The sequence below is a fragment of the Mobula hypostoma genome, chromosome 7, assembly GCF_963921235.1.
Source record: "Mobula hypostoma chromosome 7, sMobHyp1.1, whole genome shotgun sequence".
NCBI lineage: Eukaryota > Metazoa > Chordata > Chondrichthyes > Myliobatiformes > Myliobatidae > Mobula > Mobula hypostoma.
Genome location: NC_086103.1, coordinates 150817087 through 150837045, shown reverse-complemented (window position 1 = coordinate 150837045; position 19959 = coordinate 150817087). Strand labels below are relative to the sequence as shown.

General features: G+C 42.4%; 1 protein-coding gene across 3 annotated transcripts in view; it reads right to left on the bottom strand.

The window, feature by feature from the left end:
• Window positions 1-19959, bottom strand: part of brca2 (BRCA2 DNA repair associated) — a 134254-nt gene that overhangs the window by 27471 nt on the left and 86824 nt on the right. For all 3 annotated transcript variants that reach the window (XR_010018741.1, XM_063054285.1, XM_063054286.1), the window contains exons 18-20: window positions 13087-13242; window positions 10398-10545; window positions 5403-5527 (exon numbers count right to left, since the gene is read on the bottom strand). Coding sequence is in view for 2 of the 3 variants with exons in the window: in XM_063054285.1 (XP_062910355.1) it covers window positions 5403-5527; window positions 10398-10545; window positions 13087-13242 (429 nt within the window). In the remaining variant the exon portion in view is untranslated. The remainder of the gene's footprint in view (window positions 1-5402; window positions 5528-10397; window positions 10546-13086; window positions 13243-19959) is intronic.

The following is a 19959-nucleotide window of genomic DNA, read 5'->3' as shown; positions in this document are numbered from 1 at the left end:
CCTTCCGCCTCACTGGGTTGGTGGCGGCCAAGGGCTGATACCGTGCCAGTCGGTCCTGGTGCAGTATGACTGCCTTCCACCACTCAGGCAACTGCACCTGTATACATCGGAGATGCAGTTGAGCACCTCTCCCAGTGGCTTCCCATATTGGGGGATAGTCCCTTCTTCTGGGAGGGGCTGTAGACCCATACTGGGGCCCCAAGACTGGTCTAAGACATGCAAGCGTCGCAGCAGTGCGCAAACAGCTCCATTTTCTGCCTGTACCCAGGCCAAAAGTGTTTGCACAGCTTGCCCAAAGTCTTTGCAACCCCAAATTAACTCGCCCCGACCAGCCCATGTACCAACTGCAGCACTGTGGTGGAGCCCCCAGTTGCAAATGTCTGTCGCTGTTAGAAAACTGCCATTGCTGGCATAGCCACCCGTCGCACACCCTCAGTGTTCCCCACTGAGAGAATAGGGCTTTGTTTTCTGTATCCAGGGTGGAGACCTCTGCCCACTCCGGTCACCATCCCATGCTCAGTCATCTCCTCACCTGGACCAGCACTGGATCACTCACCCACTTGCTATGCAGCTGCTGGTCAATGGTAGGGAGGTCTACATCCACACAGGCCCCCCAAAGGGATAGCAAATCCAGCTCAATGACGCTGCACTCCTAGATGTTGGCTAGCTACACCTCATGCTCCACTATATTTTTCCCTACTGTGATGTGCAGCCACCTCTTCCCTCTCATCGCCACACAGTCGCCAGTGACTGTAGCCAGCTGGACCTCAGTCATTGTCCACTTAGGCAGGGATGGCTTGTCCATGTTGGGGAGGACACCTAGATGGAAGATGGTTAACCCTGTCCACCAATGCACAGTATCTAATGCCCTCCACCACGCAGTCCATGAACAAGCCTCGCTGTTCCCAAATGACCTACCTGGAGAAGCAACAACTGAGGGATTCTGCTGGAGGTCTCAGGTGGTGCCACCCCCTTGGCGTTTCCTGATGGCTGTACTGGGCTGTGGCATGGTGGGGTGATGGTACGAGGTAGTCCAGGGCCACATGGCCTGCCTCATCACACCGGTAGCAAAGATCATTTCGTGGCTTGTGGCGGGATCAGCATGGCACTGGTCGTGTCTGTCTCACAGCATACGGGGCAATGCTGGAACACTTTGGAGGAGCTAAAATTGCTTCTGCCCTCTCTGCCTCTGCCAACACCTTGTCCAACGACAATGGCGATGACAGGCGAAGATGCTGCCGAAGGCACTCTAATGTTAGCGCCCTTACAAAGGTGTGGAGGGCAAACTCTTCTTGGGCCACGAGAGGGAATTAAGGATAGCTATGCTGAGCACAGTGGCGGAGATCTGCTGCAAATGCCCCCAGGCTTTCTCCTATACAACACTGTCTGCTGCACAGTTCTTCACTCATTGCTTCCTCTAATGGCCTCTACTTGAAGCACCAATATAAGGGCTCTGTAGTCATGCTGCTCAGCTAGTGTTAGGTCGAGGAGGGCTCGCAGGGCACTCCCCTCCAGTGCCAGGGCAAAGTGAACCCACAGTTGGGCTCCACCTGTAGTGCCATGCAGCAAGTTTGACTTGTGCCAGGTAAGGCTCTAAGCAGCTGGTACCGTTGTATCTAGGGAGCTTCAGGGTGGACTCCATGGCATGAATTGTTGATGTCTACTGGTTTTCCTCTTGGCCCAGTGGTGTTGTTGCTTGCTGTCTGCCATGTTGCCCGTCATCCCATGGCTGCAGCATCTTGGGTTCCCTGGCGCAGGCTAGGAGGGAGATGAGTGATGCACTCCAACATAACTCTGGGTTGGGGAGACTGGGTACGTTTGCCCTGATGGGGTTTCCTGGGAAGGCATGATGCTTGGTTCCCAGGTCCTCCCTCCGGGACTAGCCTCATGAGCCTGGTCCGGGAATGGAGGGGAGGCTCGGTTCCTCAACTTATTGCCCAGATCTTAAGGCACTCTATCAAATGTCGTAGCTCTTCAATCTCATTGTCAATTTCTAATCACACTCCTGACACCAATGTGGCAAGCATTTGGTCCATGATGACAGTCGAGTAAGCTCGTTTAACTCAACAACCGTTTTTATTGTGATAAACACAAGAACAGACAAGGTGTTATGAGCTGGATAGAGAACCCCCTCAGTCACACACAGATGAGGAAAGTAATGATCACACACCCCGGTTACAGTCAGGGTGACCCACAAACACATATACGAATATGTATACATATATAACTCAAGTTAAAATGAACTTGAACTTCCCACCATAATCCCATGGAAGTATTTTAACACAAGCACAATAAACAACGCTGTCATTAGAAATGCAGGGGCGGGCTCTCAACCACATCCCCTTCCCTCCCCAGAATGTCACACTATTAAAAATCCGAACTCAAGTTCTATAAAGAAAACAAGGAGAAAAATGACTTGAACATTAGGGATTATCATAATATTTGGAATTCTCTTCCCAGGAAAGCTGAAAATAAACCAGTCTGCACTGGATTCAGTACTTAAGGCAATCAGTCTTTCTAGTTTCATTTCCAGATTTTTCAGTCTCTCCTCTCATAATTTGATTTGTCATTGTTCATTTATCCTTCCAGTCATACCTTTACTATTCACTTTCATTCAGCCAGTACCACCACTTGGGCCATGCATCTGAGCACTTAAGGTTGATGCATTCAGCCAAAAGTGGGTTGACACACCTCAGTTTTCTCTTGAGATCACCACCTTTACAGAATCAAATTTCAGTTAATTCAATTAACTCCATTTAATATGAAGAGCCATTTAAGAGCACTTGAAATGGCAAATGCTATATAATCAGACTACATCCCGGTTATACTAATTAGGTTAACTTCAGAATTAGCAGAATCAAGCCAAGCTCACAGAATAAACAGTAAATATGACAAAAATCTGACAATATGGAAAATCATTCAGACAAGGAAAACAAAGACAAATTATATGTAAAAAATATATACTTAACAGTCGAAATACAACTGAATGTCTTAAGTCACTGCAAACAATGCCATAATCAATTACTTGATTGCACATTGCCTGTGTTAGTCTTTTTCAAACTTGAAGCACAAAAACATCACTTACTGTGAACATGACTGGCGGATCATGCAATTTTTTTTTTGCTTTGAATCTGTGACACACCAACAGAAAGATGCCACTTTGTATGTGATTAGTACTAGCCATTGTACTGTTGCAAGGTTTACACTCTGCAGATCATATTAGTTTATTGTCAGATACACAAGGGTGCAATAAAATCTGCTCCCATAAAAAACAGCATATATGGCAAAATAAATAGCGCAGAGCACAAAACAAGTCAAGGGTACAAAAGTATAGTACTGCAAAACTGTTAAAGCAACAATAACAAAAGAGGTTGAATTGAGGGCACAAGAAACTGGCAGCACCACCAGGAAGGTGATAAGAAAGAGGTGATTGGTTCTGAATACAGTGGTAGTCTGGGTTTTCAAGGGAAAGAACTGACCAGGATGGAAGGCATTCTTGACAATACTGGAACAATGCACTGTCTGTCTTGCTTTTGTGTAGCTTTTCATAGATCCTATTGTGTTTCTTTGTATCTACCATGAACGCTGACAAGGAAATGAAATCTCAGGCTACGTCCACACTAGACCGGATAAATCCGTAACCAAAGCTTTTTCTCTTTGTTTTGACCCTCCATCCACTCTGAAACGGCGTTTTCCTCCCCCGAAAACAGAGATTTTCAGCAACACTCTCCACAGTGAATAAATCTGAAAACGCCTAATATCCAGCGTAATGTGTACGGGATAACCGGCTATTTTTAAAACCGCTGTCATGACATGCCGAAGCAAATGGTGACAGCAGCGTGGCATTTCATTGGTTTCTTGAACGCAACCTCCAACACCACAACAATATCCGACAATAGGTGTGTAATAGCCTCATGTAACATTGTATGGAAATAGAAGATAACACTGATGCAGATATGCTTTATACATTTAACAAGGTGCTTTATTAATGTATTGCTTGTGCATACATTCAATAGATACAATTGTCACTTTTGCCCAGTAACTCGATTTATGGCACATGTTAAATACAGCAAAATAATACACAAAGACATGGCAGAAGTAAAGGCAAACAAGTGAGGTAACAAGCCTTTTGCCCAGTAACAAGCCTTATTGCATTTAGTTGTAGCTGTCATGCCTTTCACATCAGTGAAGAGACTATAGCTGTAGGAAATGTTTCTGGACAAATGCGCACCAAGTCTTTTGTTTGACATTTTCCTTTTAAGTTTTTCTAGTCTGTAACTGGACAAACGTGCACCAAGTATACCGTTTCCACTTCGCTTGTTTTCTGTGTCCTGTGCATGCCCAGTATGAGGAGATTCGCCCAAATATCCATTTTAATGTGGACAGAGGTATTTTTAAAAATGTCTAGTGTGGACAGCTGTCGTTTTTACCCAAAACCGGTGTTTTCGTAATTATCTGGTCTAGTCTGGACGTAGCCTCAGGGTAATACACGTTGTCCTGCTGAAAGATGAATTTCCTCCCCAGTGCAAGCTTTTCATCCAGGAACTTTGTATTTAGCAGCATTCATCCCTCCATCAATCCTGACAGACTTCCAATCCCTGCTGCTGAAAAGCATCTCCATAACATGATGCTACCTCTACCATATTTTACTGTAGGGATAGTGTTACCTGGCTGATATACAGCATCACATGTACTGCTTAGTGTTGAGGCCAAAAAGTTCCACTTTAGTCTCATTTGACCACAAGACCTTTTTTCATATCTCTACAGAATCTTCTAAGTGACATTTTGCAAAGTCTTTACAAGAAAGGAAATGCTTTTTTTTAAGCAGTATGTTTTTTTTTAAAGCAGCAGGAATGGAAATCTGGTCAGAATTTATCTTAAAGCCCTCTCCACCACTAAGCAAATCTACATCGAGTGCTGTTGTAGAAAAGTAACATCTATCAGCAAGGATCCTCACCATCCAGGCCATGCTCTCCCTCTCACTGTTGCCATCAGGAAGGTGGTACAGGAGCCTCAGGACCCACACTACCAGGATTAGGAACAGTTATCACCCCTCATTGCCCCACTGAAATGTTCCCACAACCTGTGAGTTCACCTTCAGGAACTCTTCATTTCATGATCTATTTATTACTTATTTATTATTACTTTTTGTTTGTATTTGCACATATTTGCACAGTTTGTCTTTTCATGTTGGTGCTGTTTTTCATTGACTCCATTTTGCATCTCGGATTTACTGTGTATGCCCACATTAAAATGAATATCAGACTTGTAAATGGTGACTTCAAAGTACATATATTTACTGTGAACTTTGCTTGGTCCTTGATCTTCATGGTATAAATTAATAACTTAGAGTAGCAAGTTATATATGCAAAAGGAAACAGATGGAGTACATGTATTTTTACCTCAGCAGATAACGGATCTGAAGAATTCAGGACTGCTTCATACAACTCTTTCCCATCCTGAAGCATCATGATTTGTTGCTCACTTAACAACTGCACTTTGTGTTCCTTCTTTTCCTTCTCGCTAACTAAAAAAAAACAAGAATTTTCAATGTCAACCATACGTGTTCTTAAGACTTTAAAGAAGCACATCTTGTCTGTCACAATCAGATCAGAAAGATTTGTAAAGCCTTACTATTCCTTTGTTTCCATATTCAATTACAATAATTATATTCCAGGAGCTATGTGCTCATGCATATGTAAATACTCATCAGTGGGGACAACCAGATTATCTTTGCACTTTGCAAGTAATTTTATTTTCTTTTGTCTTCTCAGACAGAGTTGTCTAAAGCAAGGTCTAACGAAGATCTTGTTGTTTCAGAGGTTCACCAGGCTGATACTGGTATAATTCCCTAATACTGATATAATTCAGGCCATATTCCCTACAATATCAAGATGATAGAAAATTGTGCCCTCTTGTTTTAGCCATTTCAGCCCTGGGAAAAAGCCTCTGACTATCCACACGATCAATGCCTCTCATGTACACCTCTAGCAGGTCACCTCTCATACTCTGTCACTCCAAGGAGAAAAGGCCAAGTTCACTCAACCTATTCTCGTAAGGCATGCTCCTCAATCCAGGCAACATCCTTGTAAATCTCCTCTGCACCCGTTCTATAGTTTCCACATCCTTCTTGTAGTGAGGTGATGAGAACTGAGCAGTACTCCAAATGGGATCTGACCAGGGTCCTATACAGCTGTAACATTACCCCTCGGCTCTTGAACTCAATCTCATGGTTGATGAAGGCCAATGCACGGTATGCCTTCTTAATCACATAGTCATCCCTGCGCAGCAGATTTGAGTGTCCTACGGACACGGACCCCAAGATCCGTCTGATCCTCCACACAGCCAAGAGTCTTACCATTAATACTATATTCTGCCATCATATTTGACCTACCAAAATGAACCACCGCACACTTAACTGGGTTAAACTCCATCTGCCATTTCTCAGCCATTTTGCATCGTATCAATGTCCCACTGTAACCTCTGACAGCTCTCCACACTATCCTCAACACCCCCAACCTTTGTGTCATCAGCAGATTTACTAACCCATCCCTCCACTTCCTCATCCAGGTCATTTATAAAAATCACGAAGTGTAGGGTACCCAGAACAGATCCCCGAGGCACATTACTGGTCACCAACCTCCATGGCCCGTTACAACCACTCTTTGCCTTCTGTGGGCAAGCCAATTCTGGATCCATAAAGCAAGGTCCCCTTAGATCCCAAGCTGATGAGAGGCATTGATCGTGTGGATAGTCAGAGGCTTTTTCCCAGGGCTGAAATGGCTAAAACAAGAGGGCACAGTTTTAAGGTGCTTGGAAGTAGGTACAGAGAGGATGTCAGGGTTTTTTTTCTATCAAACATAGAGAATGGTGAGTGCGTGGAATGGGCTGCTGGCAGCGGTGGTGGATGCGGAAATGATAGGGTCTCTTAAGAGACTACTGGATAGCTACATGGAGCTTCAAAAAAGAGGGCTATGGGTAACGCTCGGTAATTTCTAAAGTAAGTACATGTTCGGCACAGCACTGTGGGCTGAATGGCCTGTATTGTGCTGTAGGTCTTCTATGTTTCTATGCTGATGCTTTGTCCTGACATGCACCTGATGAGCTGGACAGGGACGACGAGTGGGAGAGCATTCCTACCCCGGGAGTGAAAGCCATGTGCCGGTTTTCCATCAGTGAAGGCAGAAGGAAGGCAAGGGCAGGATTGAGCAGTAGTTCAATTGGGAGCTTCTGATGACGCTATTCCACAAGCTTACTGTAACCTGACTGCTCTGAAGACAAATCAGTTATTGGAATTGAGAGCTGGAGAAGTGGCAGCTGCTCAGCGAGATGACCCAGGCATCGGTACCATTTGGTCAGCGGTCGAAAAGGGAGACATGGCCCAAGCGGAGAAGATGAAACACACTGCGGTACTTCCATTACTGAGAGAATGGCCCAGAATGGAGTTGAGGAACACATCACCTCTGGACCGGCCTCGGTGTTCCCAGCTGGTTCTGCCTGAGAAGTATCCAAGGATTGTGTTGAAGTCACTTCATGATGATTCTAGACATTTGGGGGTTGAAAAGACCTATGGATTGCTCAGAGATCAAACCTCCTGGCCCCGAATGAAACCAGAGGGTGAAGAGTTCTGCAAGTTGTGCACTCAATGCATACGAAGGAAAACGCTGCCTACAAGGGCCGCTCTGTTATCCCACTTGCAGAGTGCAGGGCCCCTTGACCTGGTGTGTATGGATTTCCTGTCAATTGAGTCAGATGCCAGCAACATGGTGAATGTCTTAGTCATCATGGATCACTACACCAGATACGCGCAAGCTTTTTCTACCAAGAATCAGAGGGCGTCCATTGTGGCCAAAGTGATACAAGAAGTATTTCATTTATTATGGCCTCAACAGGCGGATACATAGTGATTAGGGATGGGATTTTGAGAGTAGGCTCACACATGAGTTACTGAATATGCTTGGAGTCGAGAAGTCGAGGACTATGCCTTATCACTCACAGGGTGATCCTCAGCCAGAGAAGTTTAATTGGACCTTGCTAGACATGCTTAGAACCTTGGAAATCAGCAAGAAGAACAAGTGGAGTCAACGTATTGCTACAACTGCACACAAAATGAAGCTACTGGGTACTCGCCATATTATCTGATGTTTGGGTGTGAGGCAAGGTTGCTCATCAACCTTTGTTTTGGGACTGGTAAGGAAGGCCTTCCACTGAAGACTTATCTGAAGTATGTGTCTGATATGAGAAGGGTGCTGAAAAAGGCTTATGAATTAGCTGAGGTCGGCCTGCCAAGGTGAATAAAGGAAAAAAGAGGAGGTATGATCAAAAGGTTAGGTTCTCTCAATTCATGCCGAAAGATCGAGTCCTCATAAGGAATTTGGGGCTACTGTACCCAAGTATAAGTTAGCTGACCGCTGTGCAGCTACACCTTATGTAGTGGAGAGTCAGATGCCAAATGTACCAGTTTTCCGGGTGAAGCCAGAGGATGGCAATGGGCCTGTCAAGATTCTCCACTGGAACCATCAACTGCCTCTGGCACAAGAGGTGCGGGTTGACCCAGAGCCCGACCTGGAGTCTACACCTAGTAAGAGGACTCTGCAGTGACATGGAGTGACTGAAGGAACAGCAGCAGGAGAAATTAGACTGGCCCCCGCTCCTAAATGGGATACGGACTCGGAGGATGAGGAAATGGGGGTGTGGTATATGCTGCCTTTTGCTGACTCCCCACAGACTGAGGAAGAGATTTCCAACCCTTCTCATGCTGAATCAGGTGAAATCTGGGGGACTATCTGTGGACAGACTGGGTTTCAGTGGGGTCATGAAAGGAATGAAGCGGGCCTCGGCCAAGTGGTGGAGGGGCATGAGTGATAGACTGGGGAAGACCTTGCCACGTAGACCAGAAGTATCTCAAGGAGTGTCTGAACCTGAAGATGATGATGACAGGGTAAGAAGGTCTCAAAGAATCAGAAGACAACCAGAAAGGCTGGTCTGTGCAGCACCAGGGAAACAGGGTGTGGCACCTATCGCCTTGTTGAGCTATGTCACTACAATTTACACCGAGTTGGACTTTGTGCTTTGTATGAATTATCTCAATGTCATGAGGACCTGACTAATTTTGGTGGGGGGGGGGGGGCGTAAGTGTAACACCCTGGGAAAGGTTTCACTGCTAACGTAATGGTCTTTCTGTAGAAGTAGTATTTGGGTTATGGTTAGAGATAACGGGTGCTTTGGAATGTGAGCCGTCCAATGAAGGGAGTGCATTTTTGTGTTGTGTGCCTGATAGCAGTGTGAGCGGGGTCTTTTGTTCGGCAGGAGATGAAGGGAGAAGACGCTGGAGAGAAGAGGTCGTAGGACTTGACCCAGTGCGGGGCCATGATTCAACAAAGCCCAGGGAGATTGAAGGAGGATCTGCAAAGAGGAAACCGTGAGCTCCAACTTGTGTACATTAGGCTGTTTCATTAAAATGGGCCCTTTTCTTTTTTTTTTGCTTTTTCTTTTCTAACCCTTTAGTCAAATTAAGAATTATAGAGCTAAATTGCTTAATTGTATGCAGTGTACTGTCTGTTATTTCATGGTACTTACTTGTAACAGGGTAACAAATCGTGCAGCATCCACACAGACAGGGGGTTTTGGGGTTTTACACCTCAATCTCACATGTTTGAAGGGGCTGGAGATTGTCTTCTCTAGACTTGAGCAGCCGATGGAACCAGTGTTTCAGTATCATTGGACCTAATCCAGCACTACGGCATTTCTGACCATGAAGCACCAAGTACCTCAATTTCCAGGTCATACTGACGTTTCCCCGGGCAGCAGTTGCTGGAATTGGTGCTTGTTTTCAAAGAGGCACTAGATGGTCTCAGCCAATCTGTGTAGCCTTTAGATTCTTAAGCCTGTTGTTCTTTTAAGAGCTATGTGATGCTAATCAGCTAGAGTTGCACTTAAAACCGAGCTCTTAAATGAGGACCACTCCAGAGGACTACAGAGTGACCCTGTGTAGACATCCAAATTGCATTGCGGACCAGGTGGTTTCAGTGACAATTGATATAAAAATCTTCTGCAGATGTGATAGTTCTCAGATGCACAACTTGGACCATAGAAATGAATGAGGTAATGAGGAAATAATGCACAGTGGTACAATGACACAGCTACTAAGTAGCATTGCTACTTCAATGCCAGAGATCTGGATCCAACCCTAAGTGCTGTCTCTGTGCTGCTTGTCAATATGGATTAGTGCAAAAATGTCAACCATTTATTACAGAGCACAAATACAAACATACAATCATAATCTGTGAAAAGGTTTATGAATGCATTTACAATGATAAAACTATTTAATTACTGCTACAAGTATGAAATAAACATGTCTGATTTCTTTAAAGGTTATCCATTTAGAAGTGCATTACCTCTATTCTGATTATGTAGCTCAGCTTCAATTTTGGCATACAACATCTCCAGCTTTCTTTGCTGATTTTCATAGTGTATCTGAGCTTCCCGTTCTTCTGCCCGTTCATTCCGGAAGACACATGTCCCACTGCTGCTTTTTTCCATCCACTGAAGAAATTTTTTTAAAAAATCACTTCACTTTGCAGAAGTACAAATTATACAGTGAAACAAACATCCATCAAATATCTCTGGAGAAAGGCTCTATATACAACTACTTTAATTCATAATATACAGTGTATGCACTAGAAATTACAGAATCAGTAACACAAGCTGGACAATAAAACTATCTAGGCCAGAAGCAACATGGAGCAAATGAGGATGCACCAGAGATAGAGGAACAAGCAATAAGTGGAAGAGAATCAAACACAGCAAAGTTGACAAAGCTTAAGAGAAGAAAGCAAAGACCGAGAGGGTAAATGAGGCAAGGTAAGGAGGAATGATTACTAGAAAGTAATCATACACAACATGGCAACCCCCAGGTTATGGATAAAATGTGTTCTATATTGCAAATTTAAACAATGACTATTTTTGAATATGTGCCATTCTGGACTGGTGATTAAGGATTGGGGCTGGGGGTCAGACATCTTCTGCTAAACCCATCAGATAGACTACAATAAAATTACAAAAATAAACATTTCACTTGTATCTTCACATACAGCCTTTCTGAACAAGGTTGTGTAATTAAAAAAGCTCATTAATTGCATCCCAACTATAAAATTCCACCTCAAGGAAAGGACTTCACTGTTCAAGTTTAGACCCCTACCAAAACAAAAGATATCACTGAAATCTAAGATCATAGTTTATTCAAGGAGAATGATTTATGGCAATAATCCAAGGCGTATGATACACCTAGCAGTACAGAGCTGGGTCTTTTAAGTTTTACACCATGTCTACCAATCTTTTCTTTCTCATTCAACACAGCAATTTATCTATTAATTCATATCACTAATTTAGAAGATCAAGTCATAGGAACATGGAGAACTAGTATATTGGATTCAAAAGTAAGATTTGAAATCAAATGTAAGAGGAAGATTAACAGCAAATGGCAGGACCCTTTGGAGCACTGATGTAGATAGGGATCTTGGATGCAAGTCCATACCTCTCTGACAGCAGCAATACAAGTAGATAAAGGTGGCATACAGCATAATTGCCTTTATGAGTCAGGTCGTTGAGTATAAAAGCTCCACATCAGATTGCTACTCAACAAAACATTGGTTAGGCCACATTTAGAGTATTGTGCCCATTTCTGGTTGCTGCATTTCAGGAGAGGAGGCTTTGGAGAGAGTGCAAGAGGTTCATTATGATGTCTTGATCAGATTAGTATGATAAATCTGGACTGTTTTCTCTAGAGCAACTCATCCATTTGTCTGCATTTGGCCCACATCCGTCTAAACCTTTACTATCTGTGTTCTTATCCAAATGCCTTTCAAATGTTGTTATAGTATCTACCTCAGCTACTTTCTCTGGCAACTCATTCCAAATGTGTACCAATCCTTTGCATTAGCTTGTCCCTCAGGTTTCTTAAAATGTTCCCATCTTAACTTAATCCTATACTGTCTAAAAATATAAAAATTATAAGCTGCGAAGACAGGGTAGATAGTAGTTCTCCCTAGATGGAAGATCTATGCCTCTAGTATTTGATACCAAGGTGAGAGGGGTAATATTTAAAAGAGATTTGCGAGGCCTAGAATGTACTGCCATGGGGGTAGCATAAACAGATTCAATAGCAATATTTGAGAGGCATTTAGACGGGCACATCAACAGACAAGGGATGTGGACAACATTTAGGCAGATGGGATGAGTTTAAACTGTCAGCTTGATCAGCACAGATATCATGGACCCAAGGGCCTGAACTGTGCTGGACTGTTCTACTTTGCATGTTAATAATGAATATAGATCCACTGACATTCCACAAACTCTTGACATTCTCTAAAAGTAATAATTTATCTGCTCCTGGCATTAACACAACCATGTCAAAATCACTGTGCAATCAAGTTTAATAACAGAATTAAAAATGTAAGCCTTAAAAACATTAAACAAAATTTTAGCCTAACATCTCAATCTTATGCAATTCCTTTGTGTTATTAAGTTATGATAAAATTTTGCTGCCCAGAGAGATACTCTGCAGTCAAAGATAAATTCTGAGTTCAGTAAAGAACAACAGAAGAAATTTGGAACAAAATAATGAAACCAGTGTCAATTCTCTGAGCTATGCTTCTTCACTTTGTCTCCACACTGGAATTGCAGTCAATGGATTACACCATAAATATACAAAAGTAGAATATCAGAAGGCGAAAGGGCGAACAGTATTAACTGTTAGGCAGCTGTACCCAAAGGCAAGGCAGGAAATATGTAGTTTTACCTAATTATCAGTTTAATATAAAAATTAGTGGATTAAACTGCTCTCACTCCATTATTTCAAGTGATGAACAATTGAAAACCATGTTAGGGAAAAATAAACAGCTAAGATAGGAAAAAATGCACAAGACTTTCAAGAACAAGATTTTAGTTTTGCACTTCACTTAAAACCTCAGTGTTACTCATATTTAAAGTTTAATTTAAACAATAATATACTATGATTTTAGAACCAATAATACCTCATCTAAAACAGGAGATTGTAAACAATTTTAACTACATTATTTTCCATACCTGTATTGGGTAAATTCTTAGAACAATTACATCAACACATCCAATCATTCCACCTTCGCAAAACAGAGAAGATAGTGGCAACGGAAAAGGTCGAGGATCACAATGAAATCCTAGCTTAGCATACCATCGAGCAGGTCTTGTACTATTAGCTGAAATCTAAAATTGGACACATTTGTTAAAATACTGCTGATATTTTGCAATTTTATTGTGACAGACACATGTTAACCTTATTTCCTTTCCTAATTTTGTGTACAAGTATAATTTGATTAACACAACTTCATCTTAGCCAGTTTATATTACTACATTACAGGTGTCCCCTGCTCTTCAAACGTTTGCTTTACGAAACCCCACCGTTACGAAAGACCTACATTAGTTCCCTGTTTTCGTGTTTTCACTGTTACGAAAAAAGGCAGAGCACGATAAAAAAAAAAAATCAGTGCCCAATAAAAGGCAGCGCGCACCCCGAGCAGCCGCTCTCACCTGGATTCGGAATGGCATTCTCGCCGGCATTGCTTAAACACGTGCCTGTGAGCATCCGTTTGCAAGGTGAGTTCTAAGGTATCGGAAAAGTCTGAAAGAGCTCGTAAGGGTTCTTAAGACATAATTAAGTGTTTCGATCGGGGTGAACGAAGTAAGGACAAAGTGAGTTTGGCTTGTGGAAGTTGACGAAGATGATGTTGAAGAGGTTTTGGCATCCCATGACCAAGAACTGATAGATGAAGAGCTGATGCAATTGGAAGAGGAAAGGATAACAATCGAAACCGAATTCAGTAGCGAAAGTGAAGTTGTCCAGGAACTGAACGTGAGATTTTCGCTGCAATGATAAAGTATGACTTTAATTTTGAAAGGGTACGTCAGTTTAGGGCATATTTGCAAGATGGTTTGAGTGCTTACAAAGAACTGTATGATAGAAAAATGCACGAGGCTCGGCAGTCAAGTAAGCCTTACACATCAGCCACAGCAGACGACAAATCTTGACCTTCGACATCGAGGTAGGCAGTCATTGGAGAAGATGAGCGGCATGCCCTAATGGAAACAGACAACACCCCAGTGTCCCACCACCCTAACCCCCAGGCCGCGGACAGATACAGATTCGCGGAGAATGCAGCGGTAGCCAGGAGGCACACCCAACACATCTTTAAGAAAAAAGCCGAAATAAACATGCTAATTAATAAGGTGCCGCCCGGCATGTAATTGTCGGCCCAGACGCAACCGGCAATCGCCTCTGATCTGGGCCGACAATTATGTGCCGGGCGGCACCTTATTAATTAGCATGTTTATTTCGGCTTTTTTCTTAAAGGTGTGCTGTGTGCCTTCCGGCTACCGCTGCACCCCTGCATGCTCCGCGGATTGGTATTGGTTCGCTGCCCGGAGGGTGGGGGCCACTGTACCATCCAAACTCCAAAGACTCAGTCTAACACACCATCATCAGTGTGCTCGGCAAGCTGTCTTCCCAATTCCCGTAAGTGATACTACACTGTACATACATTATTTCTACTTTATACAGGCTGTATATTTTTACATGTTATTTGGTATGATTTGGCAGCTTCATAGCTTAAAGGTTACTGGAGAGCGCTTGCACCGTGTTTTTGCCAACAGCACTTGCGTGAGATTTTCACTACGGAGAACAGTGCCGGCAATGATTGTAGAAAAGTATTTCTACTTTATATAGGCTGTGTATTTATCATATCATTCCTGCTTTTACTACATGTTACTGTTATTTTAGGTTTTATGTGTTATTTGTCATGATTTGGTAGGTTATTGTTTGGGTCTGTGAACGCTCACAAAATTTTCCCATATAAATAAATGGTAATTGCTTCTTCGCTTTACGACATTCCGGTTTATGAACCGTTTCATAGGAATGGTCTACTTTCGGATGGCGGGGGGAAACCTGTATCTTAATTACCACTTTACATAGTCTGTTACAATATCAACTCTTGTACTGGAACTTCAAATAAAAAGAGCAGAACGTCCAATCAGTAATTGGCTTTCCTTTTGAAGAAGATAGAATGCATAGCTTACAGTCAAAGCAATGGATAGAATTAAAAAATCCTGAGGGCAGAATCAAAGGTTAGGTCTGGGTTCAATGTTAATGTTAACAAAATGAAGATCCAAGGACCCCATATTTGTTAGCTTCTTACTTCAAGCATTTGCACCAAATATTTTTGTGTGGTAACATTCCATAGCATAATACAAGGTTTTTCTTGGTCTAAATATACCACTGTTCAGCTGGGTGTTGGATTTCCTAACCAACAGACCTCAGATAGTCAGGATGCACAAATGCTCCTCCCTCCCAATCATCCTCAACATGAGTGGCCACAAGGTTGTGTGCTGAGCCCATTGCTGTGCACTCTGCTTGCACATAACTGCATGGCCAAGCACTCAAGTAATCACATTGTCAAGTATGCTGATTACCAACAATGATGAGACGGCCTACAAACAGGAGGTGGAGGAGCTAGATGCCTGGAGCCAGGCAAATATTCTTTTCCTCAATGTCAACAATACAAAGGAGATGATTATCAACATCAGAGGCCTCACACACTTCTTTACATTGACAGCACAGCAGTGCAAGCAGCAAGCAGTTTTTAAACTCCTCTAAGTAAACATCTTGCACAACCTTGCTTGGTCCCAGAACACACCCTACACGATCAGGAAAGCTCAATAATATCACTACTTTGAAGAGGCTGAAGACAGCCGGACTATGCACATCTATACTTTCATCCTTCTACAGTAGATGCAGTGAGAGCATCACAAAATGGTACAGAAACAGTACTGTGGTGGACAGGAAGGCTCAACAACAGGTAGTCAAAACTGCCCAAAGCATCATCGGCACCAGTCTACCTGCCATCAAGGACATATATACAGAAAGGTGCTGGAAAAGGGCTAGTAACATCATGATGGATCCCACCCACCCTGCTCATGGATTGTCTGATCCATTCCCATCAGGAAGGAGGCTACATAGCATCCACATCAGGACAACAAGACTCAAAAATAGTTTATTTCACCAAGTAGTAAGGCTGATCAACATCGACAGCCACAAACCCACCCCTCCACTCCCCACAACAGCACTACACTACTTTATCATTTCCTGTCAAAGTCACCTTATGCGTGGACACTCCTGTGCCTAGTGTCACTTTATGGACTCACAATCTATGTATATCAGCTCTTCTCATCCCTACAATCAAGGTGGTGGTACAGGAGCCTGAAGAGAGAGACCCGATGTTTTAGGAACAACAACAACTCATCCACCAACAGATTTCTGAATGGGCAATAAATCCATGTACACTACCTCAATATATATTTTCTTTTTTGCTCTTTTTGCACATTTATTTATTTTTTTTAAATATAAATCTTATTGCAATTTAGTTTTTGTTTACTATTATGTATTGCATTGTACTACTGCCGCAAAATGAATTTCATGACATATTAAACCCGGTTCTGGGGAATTTATATTTATTGTGTTTTCTAAAAATTTGTTCTTTATCTTAATGTGTTTTTTTGTGCGGCATCAGATCTGGAGTAACAATGACTTCATTCCCCTTTGCACTTGTGTACTGGAAATGGCATTAAACAATCTTGAACAACTTGTGATTAAATCAGTAGTTGCCATTGGAAATCTACAAACCCCATTTCCAGAAAAGTTGAGATATTTTCCAAAATGCAATAAAAACAAAAATCTGTGATATGTTAATTCACGTGAACCATTATTTAACTGACAAAAGTTCAAAGAAAAGATTTTCAATAGTTTTACTGACCAACTTAATTGTATTTTGTAAATATACAGAAATTTAAAATTTGATGGCTGCAACACACTCAACAAAAGTTGGGACAGAGTTAAAATAAGATTGAAAAGTGCACAGAATATTCAAGTAACACCGGTTTGGAAGACTCCACATTAAGCAGGCTAATTGGTAGCAGGTGAGGTATCATGACTGGGTATAAAGGTAGCGTCCATCAAAGGCTCAGTCTTTGGGGGAAAGGGAGGCATTTATATCAAATACATAAGAGTGTTGCAGTTACTAGGGTAGGTAATGGAAACAGAAGAGAGAAAATTGTGTGGACTAGGTTAAGGCTGGGGCATTGTGCATTAAACAAAACATTGAAAATGATAGGGAAACACCAGACAGGATTGTGTGAGGAATGTCAGGAAGAGGAGTCAGTAGAACATGTAGTTTTGTGTTGCAGGAAGTATGGGATACAGAGAGAGATGATGAGAAATAAATTAAGGGAGTTGGGGATGCAGGAATTCACATTAAAAGGGTTGCTGGGCATGGGTGAGAGAGCACAAGTCCGGGTATTTTTAGCGTTTTTAAGGAGTACAGGAGTTTTTTATAGAATATGACGAATAAACAGGAATAGGATACTAGGATGGTCAAAGATGGGAGGGTGAAGTGTAGGTTTGTGTGTGTGTGTGTGTGTGTGTACGTGTACGCGCACGCGATTGGGTGAAGGGATTTAGAATGCATGTCTAGTGCACATTCTGGAGCAGAGGGTGGCGGTAATGCACCACTAAGCTGGATGCCAACCGCCGTAAAACAAGATACAGAGAGAGAGAGGCTCAGTCTTTGCAAGCAAGGATGGGTTGTGGCTCACCCCTTTGTGCCAAAATTCGTGACAGAATTGTTAGTCAGTTCAAAAGGAACATCTCTCAACGCAAGATTGCAGAGAATTTAGGTCTTTCAACATCTACAGTACATAATATTGTGAAAAGATTCAGAGAATTCGGAGATCTCAGTGCGTAAAGGACAAGGTCAGAAACCACTATTGAATGCACGTGATTTTCGAGCCCTCAGGCAGCACTGCCCAAGAAACTGTCATGCGACTGTGACAATTATAGACACCTGGGCTCGGGAGTACTTCGGAAAACCATTATCACTCAACACAGTCCGTCACTGCATCCAGAAATGCAACTTGTAACTGTATTATGCAAGGAGGAAGCCATACATCAACTCTTTGCAGAAATGTCGGCGAGTTCTCTGGGTCCGAGCTCATCTCAGATGGGCTGAAAGACTGTGGAACTGTGTGCTGTGGTCAGATGAGTCCATATTTCAGCTAGTTTTCGGAAAAAACAGGTGTCGAGTTCTCCGTGCCAAAGATGAAAACGACCATCCAGATTGTTATCAGCGAAAGGTGCAAAAGCCAGCATCTGTGATGGTATGGGGGTGCATCAGTGCCCACAGCATGGGTGAGTTGCATGTATGTGAAGGTACCATTGACTCTGAGGCGTATATTAGGATTTTAGAAAGACATATGTTGCCATCAAGGCAACGTCTCTTCCCGGGACGTCCATGCTTATTTCAGCAGGACAATGCCAGACCACATTCTGCACGGCTACAACAGCGTGGCTTTGTAGACACAGAGTGCGTGTGCTTGACTGGCCTGCTGCCAGTCCAGATCTATCTTTTATTGAAAATGTATGGCGCATCATGAAGAGGAGAATCAGACAAGAGAGACCATGGACTGTTGAGCTGCTGAAGTCTTATATCAAGCAAGAATGGACAAAATTTCCAATTGCAAATCTACTACAATTAGTATCCTCAGTTCCAAAGCGATTAAAAAATCTTATTAAAAGGAAAGGTGATGTAACACAATGGTAAACATGCCTCTGTCCCAACTTTTGTTGAGTGTGTTGCAGCCATCAAATTCTAAATTGTATGTTTACAAAATACAATTAAGTTGGTCAGTAAAACTATTGAAAATCTTTTCTTTGCACTTTTATCAGTTAAATAAAGGTTCACGTGAATTAACATATCACAGACTTTTGTTTTTATTGCACTTTGGAAAATATCCCAACTTTTCTGGAAATGGGGTTTGTAGTTAAGACAAAAGACATTCATAGACAGCTGCACCATTATGACCAGAGACACATACAAACTGAATACAGATGGAGATTCCTTTGCATTTTTAAAACAAAAATGGTATTGCATCCACTGAATAATCAATACAGATCCTGTAATTATACAGGGTTTAGCACTAACATAATTCTGAAAAGTAAAACAGTTATTAGTACTTCAATACTAAATTGAGTTTATAAATGAAATGCAAAGAACATTATCAGTGGGATAAATTTCATGAAGCTATGATATTAGGTGGAAATAATGAAACTTTCATACAAAGTTGTGTAGAATCTTTCGACTTCAGAGGGGGAAAAGAATCAATGGAGTCAGGATCAATTGAAACTTGAGATTTATTAGTTAAAGCTATTAGGCAATAAACAACAAGTGAGGATAAATGAAGCAATATTATAGCTCAGTCTCAGCCCAACTGACTGGTGTAACATTCAAGGAGGTGGACAGCACAGAAATAGGTTATTTAATTCAAAGGAACCAGGACGTATTTATATTTCATCCAAGCCTTCTATGCCCCCCTCCATATATCCAGTCTTATCAATATCTGGTGCAATTATTTCTGCATTTAACTTCTTCCTTCCTTACATATCAAAATTTAACATTTAACATCCGAAAATTTCAGTACACTTGTAACAATAGATTACAACAGGTTAAGGAATTCTGCAGATGCTGGAAATTCAAGCAACACACATCAAAGTTGCTGGTGAACGCAGCAGGCCAGGCAGCATCTATAGGAAGAGGTGCAGTCGACGTTTCCTTCAGTTAGTCCTGACGAAGGGTCTCGGCCTGAAACGTCGACTGCACCTCTTCCTATAGATGCTGCCTGGCCTGCTGCGTTCACCAGCAACTTTGATGTGTGTTGCTTGAATTTCCAGCATCTGCAGAATTCCTGTTGTTTGCGTTTAAATTCACTACTGCGAAGCCTCTTCCGGTGATGCCTACACCGAAGAAGTTTAGATCCTCTCTTCGACGGGAGTTCAGTGAAACCATCTCTCACTGCTCCCCATCTGTAATTTCTTCGACC